The following is a 26,871-nucleotide window of genomic DNA, read 5'->3' on the forward strand; positions in this document are numbered from 1 at the left end:
GGTGAGGTTATGCAGGTGTGCTCAGACATCTCTCACACATCTCAGCCTCTTTATATTTGCTCTGTTTACATTCTCAGACCTGCTAGCACTGGCTGCACTGACACACACACACACACACACACACACACACACACACACACACACACACACACACTGTCGTGTGCTAATGTTGCACGGTTCAGCTGTTTGTTCACCCGCTCCCGCCCACAATTGCTAATAATAACACATCTGCAATCACCTGTGATAAAGTACACATCTGAGGCCTGCACCCGACCCGCTAACTATGCGCTGTACAGTACAGTCAGAGACGGTGGAACGATTTCTTGACAGAGGATGCAGGATATTTTTTTGTTGCCTGATTTAGATATGTTTCTGCTTGTAATTTCCGACATGTGGGTAGGCTATTTGTTAGTCAACTTGTCTATAATTAGATACATGCAGCTTCTCTTCTGTCATTATATGTTGCCCCAGAAGACTAAGTAAACCTTTACTCTCCAGAATAATGTCATAAATCCATAGAATTAATGCTTCAATCTAGTTGACATCGGTAAAGATTTCTGTGTCATCTCTGCTGCTTTGGCAGGGCAAAGAGGTTTAGGGACCGGGGAGAAAATGCAATAACTAAAAATAAATGTTTTAACGATTTTCTGTGCAGAATGTCCAAATTAAATCAGTGTGACCGGTAATAAGGAAATAGATAGTAAAATGACCCAACATGTTTCTGATAAGATTTCAGTTGGGCTTGGATGAATATTTTATGTGGTTGAAATACTATCAGCTTTTATTATGCTGGTAAAGATAGCAGGTCTACAGACGGTATCTAACTGCACATTCACATTCTCTCAAGAAGTTGAAAGAAATAAATCATATTTCTCCACTATTGTTTTATTTAGCCTATATTTGGTGTATCTGCAAGAAATGCTTAATTCTGAAGGAGTTAATATTAAGACTACAGTGGCTTGCGAAAGTATTCACCCCCTCCTTGGCATTTTTCCTATTTTGTTGCCTTACAACCTGGAATTAAAATTGATTTTTGGGGGGGGTTTGTATCATTTGATTTACACAACATGCCTACCACTTTGAAGATGCAAACTATTTTTTATTGTGAAACAAACAAGAAATAAGACAAAAAAAAACAGAAAACTTGAGCCTGCATAACTATTCACCCCCCCCCAAAAGTCAATACTTTGTAGAGCCACCTTTTGCAGCAATTACAGCTGCAAGTCTCTTGGGGTATGTCTCTATAAGCTTGGCACATCTAGCCACTGGGATTTTTGCCCATTCTTCAAGGCAAAACTGCTCCAGCTCCTTCAAGTTGGATGGGTTCCGCTGCTGTACAGCAATCTTTAAGTCATACCACAGATTATCAATTGGATTGACATCTGGGCTTTGACTAGGCCATTCCAAGACATTTAAATGTTTCCCCTTAAACCACTCAAGTGTTGCTTTAGCAGTATGCTTAGGGTCATTGTCCTGCTGGAAGGTGAACCTCCGTCCCAGTCTCAAATCTCTGGAAGACTGAAACAAGAATTTCTCTGTATTTAGCGCCATCCATCATTCCTTCATTTCTGACCAGTTTCCTAGTCCCTGCCACTGAAAAACATCCCCACAGCATGATGCTGCCACCACCATGCTTCACTGTGGGGATGGTGTTCTCGGGGTGATGAGAGGTATTGGGTTTGCGCCAGACATAGCGTTTTCCTTGATGGCCAAAAAGCTCTATTTTAGTCTCATCTGACCAGAGTACCTTCTTCCAAATGTTTGGGGAGTCTCCCACATGGCTTTTGGCAAACACCAAACGTGTTTGTTTCTTTTTTTCTTTAAGCAATGGCTTTTTTCTGGCCACTCTTCCGTAAAGCCCAGCTCTGTGGAGTGTATGGCTTAAATTGGTCCTATGGACAGATACTCCAATCTCCGCTGTGGAGCTTTGCAGCTCCTTCGGGGTTATCTTTGGTCTCTTTGTTGCCTCTCTGATTAATGCCCTCCTTGCCTGGTCCGTGAGTTTTGGTGGGCGGCCCTCTCTTGGCAGGTTTGTTGTGGTGCCATATTCTTTCAATGTTTTAATAATGGATTTAATGGCGCTCCGTGGGATGTTCAAAGTTTCAGAAATTATTTTATAACCCAGACCTAATCTGTACTTCATGCAGGTCCTCGGGGTCAACATTTCGTGACCTGGAGAACAGCATGAGCTTAGTTGTACTTGTATTTAACACTAATTTAGGAAGTGATCTCTGAATTGAATCAAAGTCATGCTGAAGTTCACGAATGACCTGCTGCACTGAATACAAAAATTAAAACTGTGTCATCTGCATAGAGATTCATGTTACAAGTATTAACAGTGTTTCCTATGTCATTAATATACAAGTGAACAATAATGGACCCAAAATAGAACCCTGAGGAACACCTTTTTGAATCTCAAGAAATTCAGATTGAACCCCGTCTGTCAACTCAAGCTGGCCTGAGTTGTGTCGCTAAGATAATTCTGAAACCATAAACAGGCTGTGTATCCCAGGCCTACTCTAGATAACGTCTTCAGCAAAACAGATCAACAGTGTCGAACGCCTTTGACAGGTCAATAAACAAGGCAGCACAGCTCTTTTTAGCATCCAAGGCATCGACAAGATCATTAATAACTAGCGTGGTTGCCGTGGTAGCACTATGCCCAGGCCTAAACCCTGATTGGTTTATATTAAAAATAAAACTATCAGATAAAAAAAAAAAAAAGTTGTACATTAACCAAGGATTCAAGAATCTTAGCTAAACAAGGTCGTCTTACATTTACATTTTAGTCATTTAGCAGACGCTCTTATCCAGAGCGACTTACAGTTAGTGAATACATATTTTTTTTATACTGGCCCCCCGTTGGAATTGAACCCACAACCCTGGCGTTGCAAACGCCATGCTCTACCAACTGAGCTACATCCCTGCCGGCCATTCCCTCCCCTACCCTGGACGACGCTGGGCCAATTGTGCGCCGCCCATGAGTCTCCTGGATTCGAACCAGGATCTCTAGTGGCACAGTTAGCACTGCGATGCAGTGCCTTAGACCACTGCGCCACTCATGGGCGGCACTCTTGAAATGGGGCGATAGTTATCCAGATCATTCGTTTCCCTGCCCCTTATGGAGTGGCAGCACATATGCAGATTTCCATGCTTTTGGAATACTTCCTGGTAACAACGTTAAATAAAACAAATGTGGGCTACTGAGCCAGCAATAAAGGGGAGCTGCACACTTAAAGCAGACCAGGCTCCAGATGATCCCCTGTGCGTTTTTTTTTTGTGTGTGTCTAATGGAAACAAAGCATCCAGGACTTCTTTATCTGTGAATTTCCGAAAAGAAAACTCCTGAGCAGCATTTTCAGTATCGTTCAATAGATTTTCACCATCAACATACAAACAACTATTTTCAAGAGCTGGCTTTGAAATACATTCAAATATATATATATATATTTCCAGCTCTTGAAAATAGTTGTTTGTATGTTGATGGTGAAAATCTATTGAACGATACTGAAAATGCTGCTCAGGAGTATATATATATATATAGCCTGCGGAGATAAAATGGTGATTAAATGCAGTAATGATATCCATTCTGTCAGTAATAGGGACAGAATCTAAATTAATTTATTGGGGGAGAGAAGAGGAGACGCAACCCTTCAGTGACTTAACAGCTTTCCAAAAGGTTCCCTGTACATTCAGATAGTGTATTAACATAATCATCTGATTTTGCTTTTTTTAACTAGTTTTATACACAGATTTCTCAAATCGCCTGAGAGACTGCCAGTCTGGGCCCCGAGTCTGTGAGTCTAGCTTTGGCCCAGGCAACATCTCTGTTCTACTAACTAACCTGGTTTGGCCCAGGCAGCATCTCTGTTCTACTAACTAACCTGCTTTGGCCCGGGCAGCATCTCTGTTCTACTAACTAACCTGCTTTGGCCCAGGCAGCATCTCTGTTGGAGTATGACTTCAGATAGCTCTGGATTGTTTTTTTTAAAGGGAGCATGTTTATCTACAATACAATTGAAAACATTTGAGGAGTGGTTCAGAGCCAACTCTGGGTCAATAGATGCAATACAATCAAAGTCACCAAAATAAAAGTCACAAAAAAAGGCCTGAAATGATTAAAATTCCTCTTGTTGATAAAACAAGGTGTGGATCTATGTCACGATCGTCGAAAGGAGTAGACCAATGCGCAGCGTGGAATGCGAACATACTTTATTATATTCACCACACGAACAAAACCAACAAAACGATACATGAAGTCCTTGGTAACAAACACAAAACCATACACGGAACAAGATCCCACAATACACTGTGCCAAACAGGCTGCCTAAATATGGTTCCCAATCAGAGACAACAAGCAACAGCTGATTCTCGTTGCCTCTGATTGAGAACCACCCCGGCCAACATAGATACACATGAACTAGATCCTAACATAGAAACACAAACACATAGAATCTACACACCCTGGCTCAACATATAAGAGTCCCAGAGCCAGGGCGTGACAATCTAGGCATTCGTATATCCCTGACACATACAATGGGAGAGTGGTCACTATTATCCAAAGCAAATACCCCACTCCCAGCATATTTCTCTGGAGTATTTGTAAATATAAGGTCAATCAAAGTTGATTTTGTAGGGTCCTTTAAGCTTGGACGAGTAGGCTTTGTAATCAGCTGGGTCAAATTTAGATTAGCACAAAAATCCTTTAAACAGTCAGCATCCTGCGTTCCCCATGCAAGATTAAAATCTCCAGCGATCAACACCTCTGGGGTAGTAAAAATGGCAATTAAATCAGTGAGTTCGTTTAGTACACACTTCTTGGCGGACGATAGATTCCTATAACTGTTTTTTTTTTTTTTTTAACCCAACTGAAGACTTAAAGCCAACAATTCAAATAGTTGAGGACTGGAGGTAGCCTTTAACAGAGACACAGACAGAAGAGTCTTTGTGTAAATAGCAACACCACCACCTTAGTCTTTCCTATCAGCCCTAAACACATTGTAACCATAGCAACCTCAGAGTCCAGGGTTTTATCAGTTAACCGGGTTTCAGATAAAATACAAATATCAGGGTCTGCCTGAGAAGCCCAGATCTTGACATGATCCATTTTAGGTAATAAAGTACGAATGTTAAGATTAAAAAATTGTAAACCTTTTCTGCATTTAAAATCACACAGAGTTTCAATACAAGTCAGATTACTTTGAGATTTCAGAACAACAGGAGACCCAGATTGGTTTATACCTATTAGGAAAAGAAAACAATGTAGAAATAGCAATTACACCATTAGGCATGTCACCACTTTCAGATACAGTTGAAGTCGGAAGTTTACATACACTTAGGTTGGAGTCATTAAAACTCGTTTTTCAACCACTTCACAAATGTCTTGTTAACAAACTATAGTTTTGGCAAGTCGGTTAGGACATCTACTTTGTGCATGACACAAGTAATTTTTCCAACAATTGTTTACAGACAGATTATTTCACTTATAATTAACTGTATCACAATTCCAGTGGGTCAGAAGTTTACATACACTAAATTGACTGTGCCTTTAAACAGCTTGGAAAATTCCAGAAAATGATGTCATGGCTTTAGAAGCTTCTGATAGGCTAATTGACATCATTTGAGTCAATTGGAGGTGTACCTGTGGGTGTATTTCAAGGCCTACCTTCAAACTCAGTGCCTCTTTGCTTGACATCATGGGAAAATAAAAACAAATCACCCAAGACCTCAGAAAACAAATTGTAGACCTCCAAAAGTCTGGTTCATCCTTGGGAGCAATTTCCAAACGCCTGAAGGTACCACGTTCATCTGTACAAACGATAGTACACAAGTATAAACACCATGGGACCACGCAGCCATCACACCGCTCAGGAAGGAGACGCGTTCTGTCTCCTAGAGATTAACATACTTTGGTGCGAAAAGTGCAAATCAATCCCAGAACAACAGCAAAGGACCTTGTGAAGATGCTGGAGGAAACAGGTACAAAAGTATCTATATCCACAGTAAAACTAGTCCTATATTGACATAACCTGAAAGGCCGCTCAACAAGGAAGAAGCCACTGCTCCAAAACTGCCATAAAAAAGCCAGACTACGGTTTGCAACTGCACATGTGGACAAAGATCGTACTTTTTGGAGAAATGTCCTCTGGTCTGATGAAACAAAAATAGAACTGTTTTGCCATAATGACCATCGTTATGTTTGGAGGAAAAGGGGGGACTTGCAAGCCGAAGAACACCATCCCAACCGTGAAGCACGGGGGTGGCAGCATCATGCTGTGGGGGTGCTTTGCTGCAGGAGGGACTGGTGCACTTCACAAAATAGATGGCATCATGAGGAAGGAAAATTATGTGAATGTATTGAAGCAACATCTCAAGACATCAGTCAGGAAGTTAAAGCTTGGTCGCAAATGGGTCTTCCAAATGGACAATGACCCCAAGCATACTTCCAAAGTTGTGGCAAAATGGCTTAAGGACAACAAAGTCAAGGTATTGGAGTGGCCATCACAAAGCCCTGACCTCAATCCTATAGAGAATGTGTGGGCAGAACTGAAAAAGCGTGTGCGAGCAAGGAGGCCTACAAACCTGACTCAGTTACACCAGCTCTGTCAGGTGGAATGGGCCAAAATTCACCCAATTTATTGTGGGAAGCTTGTGGAAGGCTACCCGAAACGTTTGACCCAAGTTAAACAATTTAAAGGCAATGCTACCAAATACTGATTGAGTGTATGTAAACTTCTGACCCACTGGGAATGTGATGAAAGAAATAAAAGCTGAAATAAATTATTCTCTCTACTATTATTCTGACATTTCACATTCTTAAAATAAAGTGGTGATCCTAACTGACCTAAAACAGGGAATTGTTACTATAATTAAATGTCAGGAATTGTGAAAAACTGAGTTTAAATGTATTTGGCTAAGGTGTATGTAAACTTCCGACTTCAACTGTACATCTCTGGTTAGCACCATTAGGCATGTCACCACTTTCAGATACAACATGTGGAACTCTCACAGTGACCAAAGAGGAGATGGTAAAAACTGACTTACATGTAATGCTAATATTGTCCTCACATCAATGTAGTTGACCAAGAACCTTTCCAATGTTTTGATGACAACAGCCGGGAGTCATTTTCACCCAGGTGAATTCTGTCTTCCACAAAGTAGCCAGGCCTATTCCAGGAGGAGTCAAAACTGTCGACGAAGGGACACGCCCAAGTCCTTGGTCAGACGCATTTAACCACTGGGGAAGAGACCAAAGACGGCTAAAACACTCAGTCCCACAACGGCAAGGAGATGGAATTGGGCCCGAGACAATTATATATTCTGCTAATTTCTGAGCATTCTCCAAAAGCTGTAAGAAATTGTCTCTTAGCTTTAGAAAATGAGGACAGGTCTTGTCTTTCCCAGCAGCCTGTTATCAGCTATTAGTATGCCCAGCGTAGCGACTTCTCTGTAGCCCTCCTAGTATACCCAGCGTAGCGACTTCTCTGTAGCCCTCTTAGTATGCCCAGCGTAGCGACTTCTCTGTAGCCCTCTTAGTATACCCAGCGTAGCGACTTCTCTGTAGCCCTCTTAGTATACCCAGCGTAGCGACTTCTCTGTAGCCCTCTTAGTATACCCAGCGTAGCGACTTCTCTGTAGCCCTCTTAGTATACCCAGCGTAGCGACTTCTCTGTAGCCCTCTTAGTATGCCCAGCGTAGCGACTTCTCTGTAGCCCTCTTAGTATGCCCAGCGTAGCGACTTCTCTGTAGCCCTATTAGTATGCCCAGCGTAGCGACTTCTCTGTAGCCCTCTTAGTATACCCAGCGTAGCGACTTCTCTGTAGCCCTCTTAGTATGCCCAGCGTAGCGACTTCTCTGTAGACCTCTTAGTATACCCAGCGTAGCGACTTCTCTGTAGCCCTCTTAGTATGCCCAGCGTAGCGACTTCTCTGTAGCCCTCTTAGTATGCCCAGCGTAGCAACTTCTCTGTAGCCCTATTAGTATGCCCAGCGTAGCGACTTCTCTGTAGCCCTCTTATTATACCCAGCGTAGCGACTTCTCTGTAGCCCTCTTAGTATGCCCAGCGTAGCGACTTCTCTGTAGCCCTCTTAGTATGCCCAGCGTAGCGACTTCTCTGTAGCCCTCTTAGTATGCCCAGCGTAGCGACTTCTCTGTAGCCCTCTTAGTATGCCCAGCGTAGCGACTTCTCTGTAGCCCTCTTAGTATACCCAGCGTAGCGACTTCTCTGTAGCCCTCTTAGTATGCCCAGCGTAGCGACTTCTCTGTAGCCCTCTTAGTATGCCCAGCGTAGCGACTTCTCTGTAGCCCTCTTAGTATGCCCAGCGTAGCGACTTCTCTGTAGCCCTCTTAGTATACCCAGTGTAGCGACTTCTCTGTAGCCCTCTTAGTATACCCAGCGTAGCGACTTCTCTGTAGCCCTCTTAGTATACCCAGCGTAGCGACTTCTCTGTAGCCCTATTAGTATGCCCAGCGTAGCGACTTCTCTGTAGCCCTCTTAGTATGCCCAGCGTAGCGACTTCTCTGTAGCCCTCTTAGTATGCCCAGCGTAGCGACTTCTCTGTAGCCCTCTTAGTATGCCCAGCGTAGCGACTTCTCTGTAGCCCTCTTAGTATACCCAGCGTAGCGACTTCTCTGTAGCCCTCTTAGTATGCCCAGCGTAGCGACTTCTCTGTAGCCCTCTTAGTATACCCAGCGTAGCGACTTCTCTGTAGCCCTCTTAGTATGCCCAGTGTAGCGACTTCTCTGTAGCCCTCTTAGTATGCCCAGCGTAGCGACTTCTCTGTAGCCCTCTTAGTATGCCCAGCGTAGCGACTTCTCTGTAGCCCTCTTAGTATACCCAGCGTGGCGGCTTCTCTGTAGCCCTCTTAGTATGCCCAGCGTAGCGACTTCTCTGTAGCCCTCTTAGTATACCCAGCGTAGCGACTTCTCTGTAGCCCTCTTAGTATACCCAGCGTAGCGACTTCTCTGTAGCCCTCTTAGTATACCCAGCGTAGCGACTTCTCTGTAGCCCTCTTAGTATACCCAGCGTAGCGACTTCTCTGTAGCCCTCTTAGTATACCCAGCGTAGCGACTTCTCTGTAGCTCTCTTAGTATACCCAGCGTAGCGACTTCTCTGTAGCCCTCCGCGAGCAGGCAATTATCGCACTGAGATTCAGGGTGTTCGACTTCATCCTGGAACAGGGCGAAATATGTACAACTCCTGCAGCGTTGATAGCGCAATGAGTCCTCCATTTTATCAATACAACGCAGGAAGCGTATTGATAAATAGCAGTGACTTCCCAGCAGAAGTGGCTTCTCCCCTCCCCTCCCCTCCCCTGACTAGAAGAGACTTCTACCCTCCCTTCCCCTCCCCTGGCTAGAAGAGACTTCTACCCTCCCTTCCCCTCCCCTGGCTAGAAGAGACTTCTCCCCTCCCCTCCCCTCCCCTGACTAGAAGAGACTTCTCCCCTCCCCTGGCTAGAAGAGACTTCTCCCCTCCCCTGGCTAGAAGAGACTTCTCCCCTCCCCTGACTAGAAGAGACTTCTCCCCTCCCCTGACTAGAAGAGACTTCTACCCTCCCTTCCCCTCCCCTGGCTAGAAGAGACTTCTCCCCTCCCCTGACTAGAAGAGACTTCTACCCTCCCTTCCCCTCCCCTGGCTAGAAGAGACTTCTACCCTCCCCTCCCCTCCCCTGACTAGAAGAGACTTCTACCCTCCCTTCCCCTCCCCTGGCTAGAAGAGACTTCTCCCCTCCCCTGACTAGAAGAGACTTCTCCCCTCCCCTCCCCTCCCCTCCCCTGACTAGAATAGACTTCTACCCTCCCCTCCCCTCCCCTGACTAGAAGAGACTTCTCCCCTCCCCTGACTAGAAGTGACTTCTCCCCTCCCCTCCCCTCCCCTGACTAGAAGAGACTTCTCCCCTCCCCTCCCCTCCCCTGGCTAGAAGAGACTTCTCCCCTCCCCTGACTAGAAGAGACTTCTCCCCTCCCTTCCCCTCCCCTGGCTAGAAGAGACTTCTCCCCGCCCCTGACTAGAAGAGACTTCTCCCCTCCCCCGACTAGAATATACTTCTACCCTCCCTTCCCCTCCCCTGGCTAGAAGAGACTTCTCCCCTCCCCTGACTAGAAGAGACTTCTACCCTCCCTTCCCCTCCCCTGACTAGAAGAGACTTCTCCCCTCCCCTGGCTAGAAGAGACTTCTCCCCTCGCCTGGCTAGAAGTGACTTCTCCCCTCCCCTCCCCTCCCCTGGCTAGAAGAGACTTCTCCCCTCCCCTGGCTAGAAGAGACTTCTCCCCTCCTCTGACTAGAAGAGACTTCTCCCCTCCCCTGACTAGAAGTGACTTCTCCCTCCCTCCCCCTCCCCTGGCTAGAAGAGACTTCTCCCCTCGCCTGGCTAGAAGAGACTTCTCCCCTCCCCTGGCTAGAATAGACTTCTCCCCTCCCCTCGCCTGGCTAGAAGAGACTTCTCCCCTCCCCTCGCCTGACTAGAAGAGACTTCTCCCCTCGCCTGGCTAGAAGAGACTTCTCCCCTCCCCTCACCTGGCTAGAAGTGACTTCTCCCCTCCCCTCGCCTGGCTAGAAGAGACTTCTCCCCTCCCCTCGCCTGGATAGAAGAGACTTCTCCCCTCCCCTAGCTAGAAGAGACTTCTCCCCTCCCCTCGCCTGGCTAGAAGAGACTTCTCCCATCCCCTCGCCTGGCTAGAAGAGACTTCTCCCCTCCCCTAGCTAGAAGAGACTTCTCCCCTCGCCTGGCTAGAAGAGACTTCTCCCCTCCCCTTGCCTGGCTAGAAGTGACTTCTCCCCTCCCCTCCCCTGGCTAGAAGAGACTTATCCCCTCGCCTGGATAGAAGAGGAAGTGTGAATCAGTGTGAAGACATCTGGTAGAGCAGGTCCTTTATAATTCATCATCATACTCCCCCACTGACAGGAGGAACATAGGGGGAGAGAGAGGAGAGTGGGACAGAGAGAGACAGGGAAGAGAGAGAGGGGGAGAAGGTGGGAGAGAATTGAAAAGACAGAGAGGGAGGGAGGGAGGGAATAGCAGCCCAAGACAGAGACTGTCTCCTCTACTCAGTGAAACGGCACACGGTTGCACCTGAGAAGTACACCTGGGCTTCACTCTGCTAGATGGAAACAAGGAACGTTTTTAGATTGTGCTTTTATGAGCGAGTGACACTTGCACAAAAGCCAGACTGGCTCAGGGGGCTGAAACAGAAATGATGAGGAAACCCAGTACTAGATGAGATAAAATGGCAAGCTGTAGATATATATTTTAAATATGACTTTTTCCTCAGCATAGTGGGTAACCTACAGTAAACCAACAGTTATAATGATGTATAACTTTATATAAGCACGTAAGAGCATGACTTCTGATATATTATAGATATCAATATGTATTTTCAGCCGAGACGGCATGTGAGGCAACGCTGTCCTTTAGATGTAGTAAACAGCAGTGGCATCCATTAGATGCCTGTGTTCTAGATGAGTGTGTTTACGAGTGTGTGTGTGTGTGTGTGTGAAGGTGATGTCAGGTGAACATTGATCAGTCTCATCACTATCAGAGTCGCATTACTATCAGAGTCTCATCACTATCAGAGTCTCATTACTATCAGAGTCTCATTACTATCAGAGTCTCATTACTATCAGAGTCTCATCAGTATCAGAGTATCATTACTATCAGAGTCTCATTACTATCAAAGTCTCATTACTATCAGAGTCTCATTACTATCAGAGTCTCATTACTACCAGAGTCTCATTACTATCAGTCTCATTACTATCAGAGTCTCATTACTATCAGAGTCTCATTACTGTCTCATCACTATCAGAGTCTCATCACTATCAGAGTCTCATCACTATCAGAGTCACATTACTATCAGAGTCTCATTACTATCAGAGTCTCATTACTGTCTCATTACTATCAGAGTCTCATTACTATCAGAGTCTCATTACTGTCTCATTACTATCAGAGTCTCATTACTATCAGAGTCTCATTACTATCAGAGTCTCATCACTATCAGAGTCTCATTACTATCAGAGTCTCATTACTATCAGAGTCTCATCACTATCAGAGTCTCATTACTATCAGAGTCTCATTACTATCAGAGTCTCATTACTATCAGAGTCTCATTACTATCAGAGTCTCATTACTATCAGAGTCTCATCAGTATCAGAGTCTCATTACTATCAGAGTCTCATCACTATCAGAGTCTCATTACTATCAGAGTCTCATTACTATCAGAGTCTCATTACTATCAGAGTCTCATTACTATCAGAGTCTCATTACTATCAGAGTCTCATCAGTTCTCATTACTATCAGAGTCTCATCAGTATCAGTGGACACACTAGACTAGTGATCCAGGAGATATCCATGGAGGTGGAAACACTAGACTAGTGATCCAGGAGATATCCATGGAGGTGGAAACACTAGACTAGTGATCCAGGAGATATCCATGGAGGTGGAAACACTAGACCAGTGATCCAGGAGATATCCATGGAGGTGGAAACACTAGACCAGTGATCCAGGAGATATCCATGGAGGTGGAAACACTAGACCAGAGATCCAGGAGATATCCATGGAGGTGGAAACACTAGACTAGTGATCCAGGAGATATCCATGGAGGTGGAAACACTAGACCAGTGATCCAGGAGATATCCATGGAGGTGGAAACACTTGATTTAATAGATCCTGTCCTAGATCCACCTGGCTTCACTCTGACTGCCTAGCGTCACTACACACACACACACACACACACACACACACACACACGTGCACGCGCAGACTCACACAAATACCGAAGTCTGGAACCAACAGGACCCTGAACAGCTTCTACCCCCAAGCCATAAGACTGCTAAATAGTTAGTCCGGGTAGCTATTGGTTAACTATTTAACTATCCGAAATTGACATTTTTTTGCGCTAATCTCTTATGACTCATCACATACGCTGCTGCTACTGTTTATCATCACATCCTGATGACTAGTCACTTCAACCCTAACTTAGCCTCGTCGCGACCCTGACTTCCCTAAAACAGGAAGCCTGGGTGAAGCTCCATGGCAGAAATCAGCTAAAGAGGGGTCAAACGGCGTCACATTTTTTTTTACATTTTAGTCATTTAGCAGACGCTCTTATCCAGAGCGACTTACAGGAGCAATTAGGGTTAAGTGCCTTGCTCAAGGGCACATCGACAGATTTTTCACCTAGTCGGCTCTGGGATTAGAACCAGCGACCTTTCGGTTACTGGCACATCGCTCTTAACCACTAAGCTACCTGCCGCCTAGACACATCAAACCAATCAAATGCCTTGCTTGGGCGGAGCTCCAAAGGTGCTCACCAGATTAGTGCCGTAGGAGCAACAGTGCGTGAGGACTCAGATTTGAACAAAACATTTTAGAACATTTGCAACATGATGGTTTTCACAGCATTTATCGATTCTTTTGAGATGAGCTAAAGCTGCAGTAAGAGGGGGGAAATGGTCTATAAAGCTGACCAGATCAATATTTTAAATTTGGACGTTTCTGAAGTGATAATTGGCTGTAAAGGCTAGCACGAGGGACAAGAAGCATCTAGCCACAATGAGGTTAGTTTTGAGAAAAGTCAGCTAACCTTGTAAGCTACCTAGGTATAACGAACTAGCTAGTTACTAGCTAGTTCAATTGCTCTAAAGCCAACAAAATTTTAATAAGAACAGCATGTTATTGATCTAAAAGGCTAGCAGTGTTAGCACAGTCGCTAGTTTATCCAGGGTCAGTGATCTAAAAGGCTGGCAGTGTTAGCACAGTCGCTAGTTTATCCAGGGTCAGTGATCTAAAAGGCTGGCAGTGTTAGCACAGTCGCTAGTTTATCCAGGGTCAGTGATCTAAAAGGCTGGCAGTGTTAGCACAGTCGCTAGTTTATCCAGGGTCAGTGATCTAAAAGGCTAGCAGTGTTAGCACAGTCACTAGTTTATCCAGGGTCAGTGATCTAAAAGGCTAGCAGTGTTAGCACAGTCGCTAGTTTATCCAGGGTCAGTGATCTAAAAGGCTAGCAGTGTTAGCACAGTCGCTAGTTTATCCAGGGTCAGTGATCTAAAAGGCTAGCAGTGTTAGCACAGTCGCTAGTTTATCCAGGGTCAGTGACACATGGAGCAACCATGTACTGTGTATCTATGGGAACAACTGCAATCATTTTGCAAGCAATATTGCTAAAATTAATGAAAGAAAATGAACCTCGTAATATGTTACCTGTAATGCTCATCTCCTGTAGCTTAAATGTAATCTCCTTATTTGCACACTGTACCTACATTAGAAGGGTTGGATTTGCACTAAATAATTGTATATGTCAGCACCTAAAAGGCATGTACAAAATCTGGTATACGGTTTGTCTACTGACATCATTTTAAATTGAGAACCTATAGCTCAACATGTAAACAATGTGTGAGTGTATCTATTCTCTGCTTCAGTTGACAGATGCCCATAAGACCAGAAATGACATGATAGTGTAGGCCTCTGGTTGCCTTGGCGATGCATGCCATATGATAAGCTGCACAATGGATTCACATGGCTGATATGCTGAGAGAGGGTGACAATTAAATAAAACAGATTGGAGATCTTACAACTAGACAACCAGGAAATGTTCATTTGAGAATAAAAACTCAGAAACACAGACACATTAGAGACATAAACCCTTCCTCTCTTTATTGATTGTGAAATGTGATTAATCAACATTGACACCAGTTCATTTTGAATAATAGTTTAACAATTAAAACAAGTTTAAACACTTCACTTCAAAGAATTAACACTTCATCACATCAAAATGTACAAATATGCTAACTGGTATGTAAAGATGAGACGTCTTAGTCTAAATAACAATATATCATTGAGTAGTAAAAACTAGGCTATTATTACTAAAGCATCATTTCAGGGTAACAAAAAAAACACAATGTTGCTCCACTGATCCCTGATTTACTGGGTGAGCAGACTTCTATTCCAGCCCAGCAATCACACACTTGATTATCAACTCATTAGATTTGATAAGTTGAATCAGGTGTGTTATTGCTGGGCTGGAACAGAACCCTGCACACCCAGCAGACCTCCAGCAGGGTTGGCCTGCTCCAATTGTAATAGGTTTATACATTGGGTGACGTTTAACTGTGTTTTTATATACAACATTTGTATACAACGTAACCCTAACATAAGCAGGACTACACATATAACCCCATGGGATATAGGATACACCCTTAGTCTCTTGGGACATTCATTGGGAGCGCTCTCTTCATCAACTAACAGGCTTTCACAGCTTTCCATATCTGAGGACAGAAAACATCACAAAGAAACAGGCTTCATTACATTAAAGTTAGACAGCACTGAATAATATGTCGCTATTGTCTCTCTGTCCTCAAAGTTTAACCATCTAGGGACTGGAACTGGAGAATCTTTTCATAACGTCCTCCCACAATATTACCTGTCCTGTCCAGTAGCCTACACTCTCCCGTTACTGACAGCTGGAGCTGCAATGTCACCCTCTTCCATGGCTGTTATCTACAGATGCATTTGGAGACTGTGTTATTCATTTACAATGATTACATCACGATAGCTAGCTAATAGGAAGTTAGCTAGCTGATGACATTTAATTCACTTAGCTAAACAGTGTGTAAAGTTAGCTAGCTAGCTAGCAGCTTAGTTGGGTTGGCCTACAAAGTGGCCTAATGTAGCCAGCTAGCTAGCTAGCTAATAATACATCGTTTTTTAAAACATTTAAAACATGTACAGTGTATTCGGAAAGTATTCAGACCCCTTGACTTTTTCCACATTTTGTTACATTACAGCCTTATTCTAAAATGGATTAAATTGTTTCTTTTTTCTTCTGATCAATCTACACACAATACCCTATAATGACAAAGCAAAAACAGGTTTTTAGACATTTTTGCAAAAAAAGAGAAATATCACATTTACATAAGTATTCAGACCCTTTACTCAGTACTTTGTTGAAGCACCTTTGGCAGCAATTACAGCCTCAAGTCTTCTTGGGTATGACACCACAAGCTTGGCACACCTGTATTTGGGGAGTTTCTCCCATTCTTCTCTGCAGATCCTCTCAAGCTCTGTCAGGTTGGATGGGGAGCGTCGCTGCACAGCTATTTTCAGGTCTCTCCAGAGATGTTCGATCGGGTTCAAGGCTCTGGCTGGGCCACTCAAGGACATTCAGAGACTTGTCCTAAGCCACTCCTGTGTTGTCTTGGCTGTGTGCTTAGGGTCGTTGTCCTGTTGGAAGGTGAACCTTCACCCTAGTCTGAGGTCCTGAGCGCTCTGGAGCAGGTTTTCATCAAGGATCTCTCCGTTCATCGTTTCCTCGATCCTGACTAGTCTCCCAGTCCATGCCGCTGATAAACATCCCACAGCATGATGCTGCCACCACCATGCTTCACCGTAGAGATGGTGCCAGGTTTCCTCCAGACGTGACGCTTGTCATTCAGGCCAAAGAGTTCAATCTTGGTTTCATCAGACCAGAGAATCTTGTTTCTCATGGTCTGAGAGTCCTTTAGTTGCCTTTTGGCAAACTCCAAGCGGGCTGTCATGTGCCTTTTACTGAGGAGTGGCTTCCGTCTGGCCACTCTACCATAATGGCCTGATTGGTGGAGTGCTGCAGAGATGGTTGTCTTTCTGGAAGGTTCTCCCATCTCTACAGAGGAACTCTGGAGCTCTGTAAGAGTTACTATTGGGTTCTTGGTCACCTCCCTGAACAAGGCCCTTCTCCCCCGATTGCTCGGTTTGGCCGGCCGGCCAGCTCTAGGAAGAGTCTTGGTGGATCCAAACTTCTTCCATTTAGGAATGATGGAGGCCACTGTGTTCTTGGGGACCTTTAATGCTGCATAAATGTTTTGGGTACCCTTCCCCAGATCTGTGCCTCGACACAATCCTGTCTCTGAGCTCTACGGACAATTCCTTCGACCTCGTGGCTTCGTTTTTGCTCTGACGTGCACTGTCAACTAAGGGACCTTATATAGACAGGTTTGTGCCTTTCCAAATCATGTCCAATCAATTGAATTTACCACAGGTGGACTCCAATCAACTTGTAGAAACATCTCAAGGATGATCAATGGAAACAGGATGCACCTGAGCTCAATTTCGAGTCTCATAGCAAAGGGTCTGAATACTTATGTAAATAAGGTATTTATGTTTTTTATTTTGAATAAATCTGCAATAAAAAAAAAATTTAAAAATGTTTTCGCTTTGTCATGATGGGGTTTTGTGTGTAGATTGATGAGGACACATTTTTATTTGATCAATTTTAGAATAAGGCTGTAATGTAACAAAATGTGGAAAAAGTCAAGGGGTCTGAATACTTTCCGAATGCACTGTATTTCCTTACTTGAAATGGTTCACCCACTGCCTACGTTTTTTTGGGTCCTTAGAAAAACAAAACAATGGGCAATCTTCACAATATTTTCCGTGGTAGCAAAGCGCAGCGTGGACGAATGGAGTCGAGGAAAATAAGTGTGTTTGTCACCAGAGCGGTTTAGAACGGGTTGTAATGTTTGACTTTACCAGCGTAATCCACTTTCAATTTCAATAAATATAAAATCCCAGACTGTCGGCCACACCTGATAACTTGAAAACTAGCACTTGAAACTAGCATAGGCAACAATCCTGGAAGGGAAACAGTGAGGCACATAACACACAGCACCCCTTCTACGGTGTGTGGGGGGAGGGTTCTTCAAATGTAACATCCAATCAAAAATCTTGCCGCCGGGAGCCAGCGGACCACTCAAATCATTTTTTAAATACAAAATTCTCCAGACCTCCAAGAGACACGTGACAACAAGGTGATTTCGGAAGTGTGGCATTATCCAGAGCGACTTACAGTAGTGACTGCACACATTTTCCTTTTATTTTATTTTATTTTTTTAGTGTAGATCAGGAGTTTTATGGCGCACTGGCTAGGGGATTACTGCAGCACTCCCACTTCACAGGAGAGGAAAGGTGTGTGTGTGTGTGTGTGTGTGTGTGGGGGGGGCAGCGTGTGTGTGTGGGGGGGTGGCAGCGTGTGCGTGTGTGTGTGGGGGGTGGTGTAGTCGCTGTTGAAGTACCTCCTCTCACTGTTCTGCTCGCTCACCTTGTGTCAAACTGTCAGGGCCAGTTTTCTGGACACAGATTAACCCTAGTGCTAGACTAAAAAGCCTATTTAATGGAGAGTTTTCCTTAGTCCGAGACTAGGCTTAATCTGAATCTGGAAAACAAGAACTGTCATTTCTCTAACAATTGATAGGTGGTCCTTTGTTGCCCAGTTGGTAAGGCTTGCAACACCAGGGTATGGGACCACCCATACGTAAAATGTACACGACTGTACGTCACTTTGGATAAAAGTGTCTGCTAAATGGCGTCTGTATTATAAATATTATAGGCTTAGCCTCAATACAGTGGTAAAATAAAGATTTAAATCCATAAGTAAAATGTATGTTAAAGCACAGGAAGTAAAGGATTTGAGAAAAGAGGCCTATGGAAAGTGTCCATAGTAAGACAGACGATGGTCTGTGATTGACAGTGGTTTCTTGTTGTATGATTTTATTTTTTTCTTTAAATAAGTATTTCAGCTTTTTACGTACTTTATTGATGTGTACTTTAATACTTTAATACAACCTCCTTTACAAAGTTACCTCCTCCTCCTCCTCCTCCTCCTCCTCCCCCACCTCCTCCTCCACCTCCTCCTCCTCCTCTTCCTCCTCTTCCTCCTCCTCCTCCTCTTCCTCCTCCTCCTCCTCCTCCTCCTCCTCTTCCTCCTCCTCCCCTCCTCCTCCTCCTCCTCCTCTTCCTCCTCCTCCTCCTCCTCCTCCTCCTCCTCCTCCTCCTCCTCCTCCTCTTCCTCCACCTCCTCCTCCACCTCTTCCTCCTCCTCCTCTTCCTCTTCCTCCTCCTCCTCCCCCTCCTCCTCCTCCTCTTCCTCCTCCTCCTCCTCCTCTCCTCCTCCTCCTCTTCCTCCACCTCTTCCTCCTCCTCCTCCTCCTCTTCCTCCTCCTCCTCCTCCTCCTCCTCCTCTTCCTCCTCTTCCTCCCTCCTCCTCCTCCTCCTCCTCCTCCTCTTCCTCCTCCTCCTCCTCTTCCTCCTCCTCCTCTTCCTCCACCTCTTCCTCCTCCTCCTCCTCCTCTTCCTCCTCCTCCTCCTCTTCCTCCTCTTCCTCCTCCTCCTCCTCCTCCTCCTCCTCCATACCTAGGTTGATGTTATATCCACCCTGCAGTAACAGTACATCCTCCTACATGTAGAGTGGCTTGCGAAAGTATTCACCCCCCACTTGGCATTTTTCCTATTTTGTTGCCTTACAACCTGGAATTAAAATGGATTTTGGGGGGTGGGGGGGGTTGGATCATTTGATTTACACAACATGCCTACCACTTTGAAGATGCAAAATAATTTTGGGGGTGAAACAAACATGAAATAAGACAAAAAAACGGAAAACTTGAGCATGTATAACTATTCACACACAACATATTACAGAACTGTCGAGGGCTAAATAGGGGTGGTGATGAGATGATGAGGTGCAGGTGCGTTGGAGGTTGATTAGGGTGCGTTGGGTTTCCATTCCGGTGTTGCCGAGGTGGTGCGCTCAGACCGGTGGCTCAGTAGACCGGCGAATCAGAGCGCCGGAGGGGAGCAACGGGAGGAGACATGACACAGATACTCCAATCTCCGCTGTGGTGCTTTGCAGCTCCTTCAGGGTTATCTTTGGTCTCTTTGTTGCCTCTCTGATTAATGCCCTCCTTGCCTGGTCCGTGAGTTTTGGTGGGCGGCCCTCTCTTGGCAGGTTTGTTGTGGTGCCATGTTCTTTCCATTTTTTAATAATGGATTTAATGGTGCTCCGTGGGATGTTCAAAGTTTCTGATATGTTTTTATAACACAATCCTGATCTGTACTTCTCCACAACTTTGTCCCTGACCAGTTTGGAGAGCTCCTTGGTCTTCATGGTGCCGCTTGCTTGGTGGTGCCCCTTGCTTAGTGGTGTTGCAGACTCTGGGGCCTTTCAGAACAGGTGTATAGCTACTGAGATCATGTGACACTTAAATAAAGTCTACCTGTGTGCAATCTAACTAAATTATGTGACTTCTGAAGGTAATTGGTTGCACCAGATCTTATTTTAGGGGCTTCATAGCAAAAGGGGGTGAATACATATGCACGCACCACTGTTCCGTTATTAAAAAAAAAAAAAAAAAAAATTGAAACAAGTAATATTTTTCATTTCACTTCACCAATTTGGACTATTTTGTGTATGTCCATTACATGAAATCCAAATAAAAAATCAATTTAAATGACAGGTTGCAATGCAACAAAATAGGAAAAACGCCAAGAGGGATGAATACTTTTACAAGGCTCTGTACCTAGATAGATGTTATAGATAGATGTTATACCCACCCTGCAGTAGCACAGTTACCAGACAGTTTTTAAGGTACATGTTGGAGTTCCTGTTTTAGTCTGCCAACATTTAGTCTGTCTCCTTTATATTGCATCATCCTCCTCCATATCTAGGTGTTATATCCACCCTGCAGTAACGAGCTACACTAGACGCCTTATCTATCAAACTTGGCTCCATCTCTCCGTCTCTCTCCGCTTCTCGCTTGGCAATCGGCCCCCTGTTGGATCATTTACCACATAATACCGGGTGCTATTGTGTTAGTGAGAAAACGTACGCACACGCACGCACACAGACACACACACACACACACACATCAGAGAAAACCTACACACCAGATGTCCCGCTTAACTCGGAGTAACGCTCCGAAACTTTTGAGGAGTTGGAATGATCCCGCTGGGATGGGAGTGGGAGGGAAACCAGATTGGGGAGATGTGGAGTGGGGGGGGTGGGGGTTAAAGAGATGGAGAGAGAGAGAGAGGGGGGGTTAAAGAGATAGATAGAGGGAGGGAGAGAGAGAGAGGGACATCGAGAGGGAGGGAGAGGGGGAGAGAGAAAGAGACTTGAGCAGATTAAGAAGAGATTGTCTCCCGCCCTGGAAGTATGGAAGTACAGACTGACAACATGGTGAGTCTAGAGGGGTAACAGGGGAGTGGAGGATGACTTTTAACAGAGTTGTACCAAGCACATACACAGAGGACTAATCACTGTGGGTCTACTGCTCATAAAACTGTCATCACCCAGCTGCCACTGCTGCGCTTCCGTGTGTGTGTGTGTGTGTGTGTGTGTGTGTGTGTGTGTGTGTGTGTGTGTGTGTGTGTGTGTGTGTGTGTGTGTGTGTGTGTGTGTGTGTGTGTGTGTGGTGTGTGTGTGTGTGTGTGACCTCCAGGTAATACATATTAACTATGCCGGAGGATGCACAGGGATTTGCTTCCTCTAATTAATTTGTCAAAAGTAAATTTCTTTCCAGTTGGGCGGTTGATTAAAAACAATATTAATTTGAATTAACTAGATTCATAATTTAATTCCTATCAATTTGCAATTATTGTTCAGTGAAGTTTTAAATCTGGGATGGGTTGGATGGCTGCCTGGTGATTGGTTGTGACACATATGAACAGGTCTTAAGGAGTACGAGTGATGGGTGATGAACAGGCCTTAAGGAGTACGAGTGATGGGTGATGAACAGGCCTTAAGGAGTACTAGTGATGGGTGATGAACAGGCCTTAAGGAGTACGAGTGATGGGTGATGAACAGGCCTTAAGGAGTACGAGTGATGGGTGATGAACAGGCCTTAAGGCGTACGAGTGATGGGTGATGAACAGGCCTTAAGGAGTACTAGTGATGGGTGATGAACAGGCCTTAAGGAGTACGAGTGATGGGTGATGAACAGGCCTTAAGGAGTACGAGTGATGGGTGATGAACAGGCCTTAAGGAGTACGAGTGATGGGTGATGAACAGGCCTTAAGGAGTACTAGTGATGGGTGATGAACAGGCCTTAAGGAGTACGAGTGATGGGTGATGAACAGGCCTTAAGGAGTACGAGTGATGGGTGATGAACAGGCCTTAAGGAGTACGAGTGATGGGTGATGAACAGGCCTTAAGGAGTACGAGTGATGGGTGATGAACAGGCCTTAAGGAGTACGAGTGATGGGTGATGAACAGGCCTTAAGGAGTACGAGTGATGGGTGATGTACGTCTTATTAAGGGAGATATTATGCTTGTTAGGAGGAGATGGAAAGTTCTTTCCACCACTAGGGCAACTAATGTTGAGCATCTCAATGTGTTTTATGAAGAAAATGGTCCAATGGATACAGAGTGTAATGGAATGAGCTAGGTGGTTCAGTGACCATGCATGATGAATATGAGACCCTAAGAGCTGCTTCGGTTTAGGGCGATAATCTGCTCCTCTGGCAAGAAACCGGATGCAGTGCAGCCTGTGAATGAATATTATCTTTATCTAACCCCCCCTCCCCTCCCCCCTCCCTCCCCTCCCCCCCTCCCCCTCCCCACCAGGTCCCATGCAGGAGACGGTGTTTGACTTCTGGGGGATGGTGTGGCAGGAGAACACTGCTGCTATCGTCATGGTCACCAACCTGGTGGAAGTGGGCAGGGTGAGTGTCTCAAATTACACCATATTCCCCACATAGGGCAGGCAGTTGGTCATGGCTAGATACAGCTTTTGTCAAATTAAATGTCAAAAAGCTACGTTAATTCTCCTAACCTGCTGCGTAAAGTCAAATCTGACATTCATTTGACAAAAGCTGGATCCCTTCTAGCCGTGACCACACTTATTCAGGAGTCAGGAGCCCTATGTAGGGCACTTATTCAGGAGTCAAGAGCCCTATGTAGGGCACTTATTCAGGAGTCAAGAGCCCTATGTAGGGCAATGGGCAGGGTGGGTACTGAGTATTGACTGTCTGAAATGACACACAATTCCATATGTAGCAGGGTTGTGCTCAATTCCATTTCGATTACAGTCAACTCAAAAAAGTGAACCAAACTCCAATTCAAGTTCCAAATTGTCCTAATTGAAAAGCATTGGAAGAGAATTGGAATGTTAGTGTACTTCCTGAATTGAAAATGGAATTTGAAATGGAATTGAGCTCAACACTGGTATGTAGTGTACTTGTTATGGACAGAATTCAAAGTGGGCAGGGTGGGAACAACACTGACTGTCTCAACCCTATTCATCCTGTTCCTTTATACCCTATTCCATTCCCTAGTGCACTTGTTTTGTAGTATATGCCATTTGAGACTAGGCCTATGTATATGTGTACCGTAGTGCCTTTTGGTAAAGTTGCTGTCAGACTTAGTGAGCCATGTGTCCCTATCTCTGCCAGACGTCATCTCTTTCTCTCTCTCCCCCCCGCCCCCACTCACCCGCTCCCCCACCCCTCCTCCCACTTCACCCCATCCCTCTATCAGATAATTGTGAAGTGAGAGGAAACTGATTGATGGCATTCATTATGGTGGAGGTGTTGAGGCGACCGACCGACTGAACCAACAGACAGACAGAAGGACAGGACCAACAGACAGACAGAACAGACAGACAGATTAACAGACAGAAGGACAGGACCAACAGACAGACAGACAGACAGACAGACAGATTAACAGACAGACAGACAGACAGGACCAACAGAACAGACAGATTAACAGACAGACAGACAGACAGACAGGACCAACAGAACAGACAGACAGATGAACAGAACAGACAGATTAACAGACAGACAGTCAGACAGGACCAACAGAACAGACAGACAGATGAACAGACAGACAGACAAACTAATAGACAGCAGTTTTTCTCTTATGTCAGTCACTGATAGACCGTCAATTAGCCCATGTCACCTAACATTTTTTAATTGCAAAGTTAGTTTACCGGCCAGCTATCTGAACTTAGTAATCATGGTCGAATTACCGGCCGGAGGGCACCCATTGATTTTGTTAGTCAGTCTCATTCAGATTTCACATTTCTCTCCACCCTATGGAAAAATGTGTAGAATTACAGGAAATTAGCTGTAAAACATCTCCTTTCGTTCTCTGCCCCATGGCTAAATGAGTAGAATTGCATTAAATTAGTTATGAAATTGCTAAATCTTCTCTCCGCCCCATGGCAAAATGTCTAGAATTGCAGCAAGCTTACTTAAAAATTGCAAGATTTTCTGTACACCCCATGGCAGAATGTGTAGAATTGCACGACATTAATTCTAAAACATAAAACAAACCTACCTGAATTTGTCCAATAGAAAATCTTGTTTTAGTTGCAAAACAGTTAGATGATTATGCTGTTACCATCCACGATCTCTCCCTCTCTCCCCCTCCCTCCCCCCTCTCCCCCCTCTCTCTCTCTCTCTCTCTCTCCCTCTCTCCCTCTCCTCTCCTATCCTCCACTCTCAAATCAAATGAAATCAAATTTTATTTGCCACATGCGCCGAATACAACCGGTGTAGACCTTACAGTGAAATGCTTACTTACAAGCCCCTTAATCAACAATGCAGTTTTAAGAAGAAAAAAAAAGTGTTGAGTAAAAAATTTATAATTAAAAAATAAAAATAGAAAATAATTAAAGATCAGCAGTAAAATAAAATAACAGTAGGGAGGCTATATATACAGGGGGTACCGGTACAGAGTCAATGTGAAATAACAGTAGGGAGGCTATATACAGGGGGGTACCGGTACAGAGTCAATGTGAAATAACAGTAGGGAGGCTATATACAGGGGGTACCGGTACAGAGTCAATGTGCGGGGGCACCGGCTAGTCGAGGTGTTCTTATGTACATGTGGGTAGAGTTAAAGTGACTATGCATAGATAATAAACAGAGTAGCAGCAGCGTAAAAGAAGGGGTGGGGGTGGGGTGGGGGGTCAATGCAAATAGTCCGGGTAGCCATGATTAGCTGTTCAGGAGTCTTATGGCTTGGGGGTAGAAGCTGTTAAGAAGCCTTTTGGACCTAGACTTGGCACTCCGGTAGCGCTTGCCATGCGGTAGCAGAGAGAACAGTCTGACTAGGGTGGCTGGAGTCTTTGATAATTTTTAGGGCTTTCCTCTGACACCGCCTGGTATAGAGGTCCTGGATGGCAGGAAGCTTGGCCCCAGTGATGTACTGGGCAGTATGCACTACCCTCTGTAGTGCCTTGCGGTCGGAGGCCGGGCAGTTGCCATACCAGGCTGTGATGCAACCAGTCAGGATGCTCTCGATGGTGCAGCTGTAGAACCTTTTGAGGATCTGAGGACCTATACCAAATCTTTTCAGTCTCTTGAGGGGGAATAGGCGTTGTCGTGCCCTCTTCACGACTGTCTTGGTGTGTTTGGACCATGATAGTTTGTTGGTGATGTGGACACCAAGGAACTTGAAGCTCTCAACCTGTTCCACTACAGCCCCGTCGATGAGAATGGGGGCGTGCTCAGTCCTCTTTTTTTCCTGTAGTCCACAATCATCTCCTTTGTCTTGATCACGTTGAGGGAGAGGTTGATATCCCGGCACCACACGGCCAGATCTCTGACCTCCTCCCTATAGGCTGTCTCATCGTTGTCGGTGATCAGGCCTACCACTGTTGTGTCATCAACAAACTTAATGATGGTGTTGGAGTCGTGCCTGGCCATGCAGTCATGGGTGAACAGGGAGTACAGGAGGGGATTGAGCACGCACCACTGAGGGGCCCCCGTGTTGAGGATCAGCGTGGCAGATGTGTTGTTACCTACCCTTACCACCTGGGGGCGGCCCGTCAGGAAGTCCAGGAGCCAGTTCCAGAGGGAGGTGTTTAGTCCCAGGATCCTTAGCTTAGTGATGAGCTTTGAGGGCACTATGGTGTTGAACGCTGAGCTGTAGTCAATGAATAGCATTCTCACGTAGGTGTTCCTCTTGTCCAGGTGGGAAAGGGCAGTGTGGAGTGCAATAGAGATTGCATCATCTGTGGATCTGTTGGGGCGGTATGCAAATTGGAGTGGGTCTAGGGTTTCTGTGATAATGGTGTTGATGTGTGCCATGACCAGCCTTTCAAAGCACTTCATGGCTACAGACGTGCTATGGGTCGGTAGTCATTTAGGCAGGGTATCTTAGTGTTCTTGGGCACAGGGACTATGGTGGTCTGCTTGAAAAATGTTGGTATTACAGATTCAATCTTAGTCCTGTATTGACTCTTTGCCTGTTTGATGGTTCGTTGGAGGGCATAGCGGGATTTCTTATAAGCTTCCGGGTTAGAGTCCTGCTCCTTGAAAGCGGCAGCTCTACCCTTTAGCTCAGTGCGGATGTTTCCTGTAATCCATGGCTTCTGGTTGGGGTATGTACGTACGGTCACTGTGGGGATGACATCATCGATGCACTTATTGATGAAGCCAGTGACTGATGTGGTGTACTCCTCAATGCTATCTGAAGAATCCTGGAACATGTTCCAGTCTGTGCTAGCAAAACAGTCCTGTAGCTTAGCATCTGTGTCATCTGACCACTTTTTTTATTAACCGAGTCACTGGTGCTTCCTGCTTTAGTTTTTGCTTATAAGCAGGAATCAGGAGGATAGAGTTATGGTCATATTTGCCAAAAGGAGGGCGAGGGAGAGCTTTGTATGCGTCTCTGTGTGTGGAGTAAAGGTGGTCTAGAGTTTTTTTCCCTCTGGTTGCACATTTAACATGCTGGTAGAAATGAGGTAAAACGGATTTAAGTTCCCTGCATTAAAGTCCCCGGCCACTAGGAGCGCTGCCTCTGGATGAGCGTTTTCCTGTTGATTTATGGCCTTATACAGCTCATTCAGTGCAATCTTAATGCCAGCATTGGTTTGTGGTGGTAAATAGACAGCTATGAAAAATATAGATGAAAACTCTCTTGGTAAATAGTGGGTCTACAGCTTATCATGTGGTACTCTACCTCAGGCGAGCAAAACCATGAGACTTCCTTAGTATTAGATTTTATGCACCAGCTGTTGTTTACAAATATACACAGAGCGCCACCGTTTGTCAGCCGTTCTATCCTTCCAATGTAGCGTATATCCCGCCAGCTGTATGTTATCCATGTCGTCTTTCAGCC

At 45.1% G+C, this 26,871-nt stretch overlaps 1 protein-coding gene across 1 annotated transcript in view; it reads left to right on the top strand.

Annotated features, from left to right (window-relative positions):
- Positions 1–26,871, top strand: part of LOC121535702 (receptor-type tyrosine-protein phosphatase mu-like) — a 427,462-nt gene that overhangs the window by 369,565 nt on the left and 31,026 nt on the right. The window contains exon 27 of the mRNA XM_045205919.1: positions 22,369–22,466. Within this exon, the coding sequence (XP_045061854.1) occupies positions 22,369–22,466 (98 nt within the window). The remainder of the gene's footprint in view (positions 1–22,368; positions 22,467–26,871) is intronic.

The sequence above is a fragment of the Coregonus clupeaformis genome, chromosome 21 (assembly GCF_020615455.1).
Source record: "Coregonus clupeaformis isolate EN_2021a chromosome 21, ASM2061545v1, whole genome shotgun sequence".
Lineage (NCBI taxonomy): Eukaryota > Metazoa > Chordata > Actinopteri > Salmoniformes > Salmonidae > Coregonus > Coregonus clupeaformis.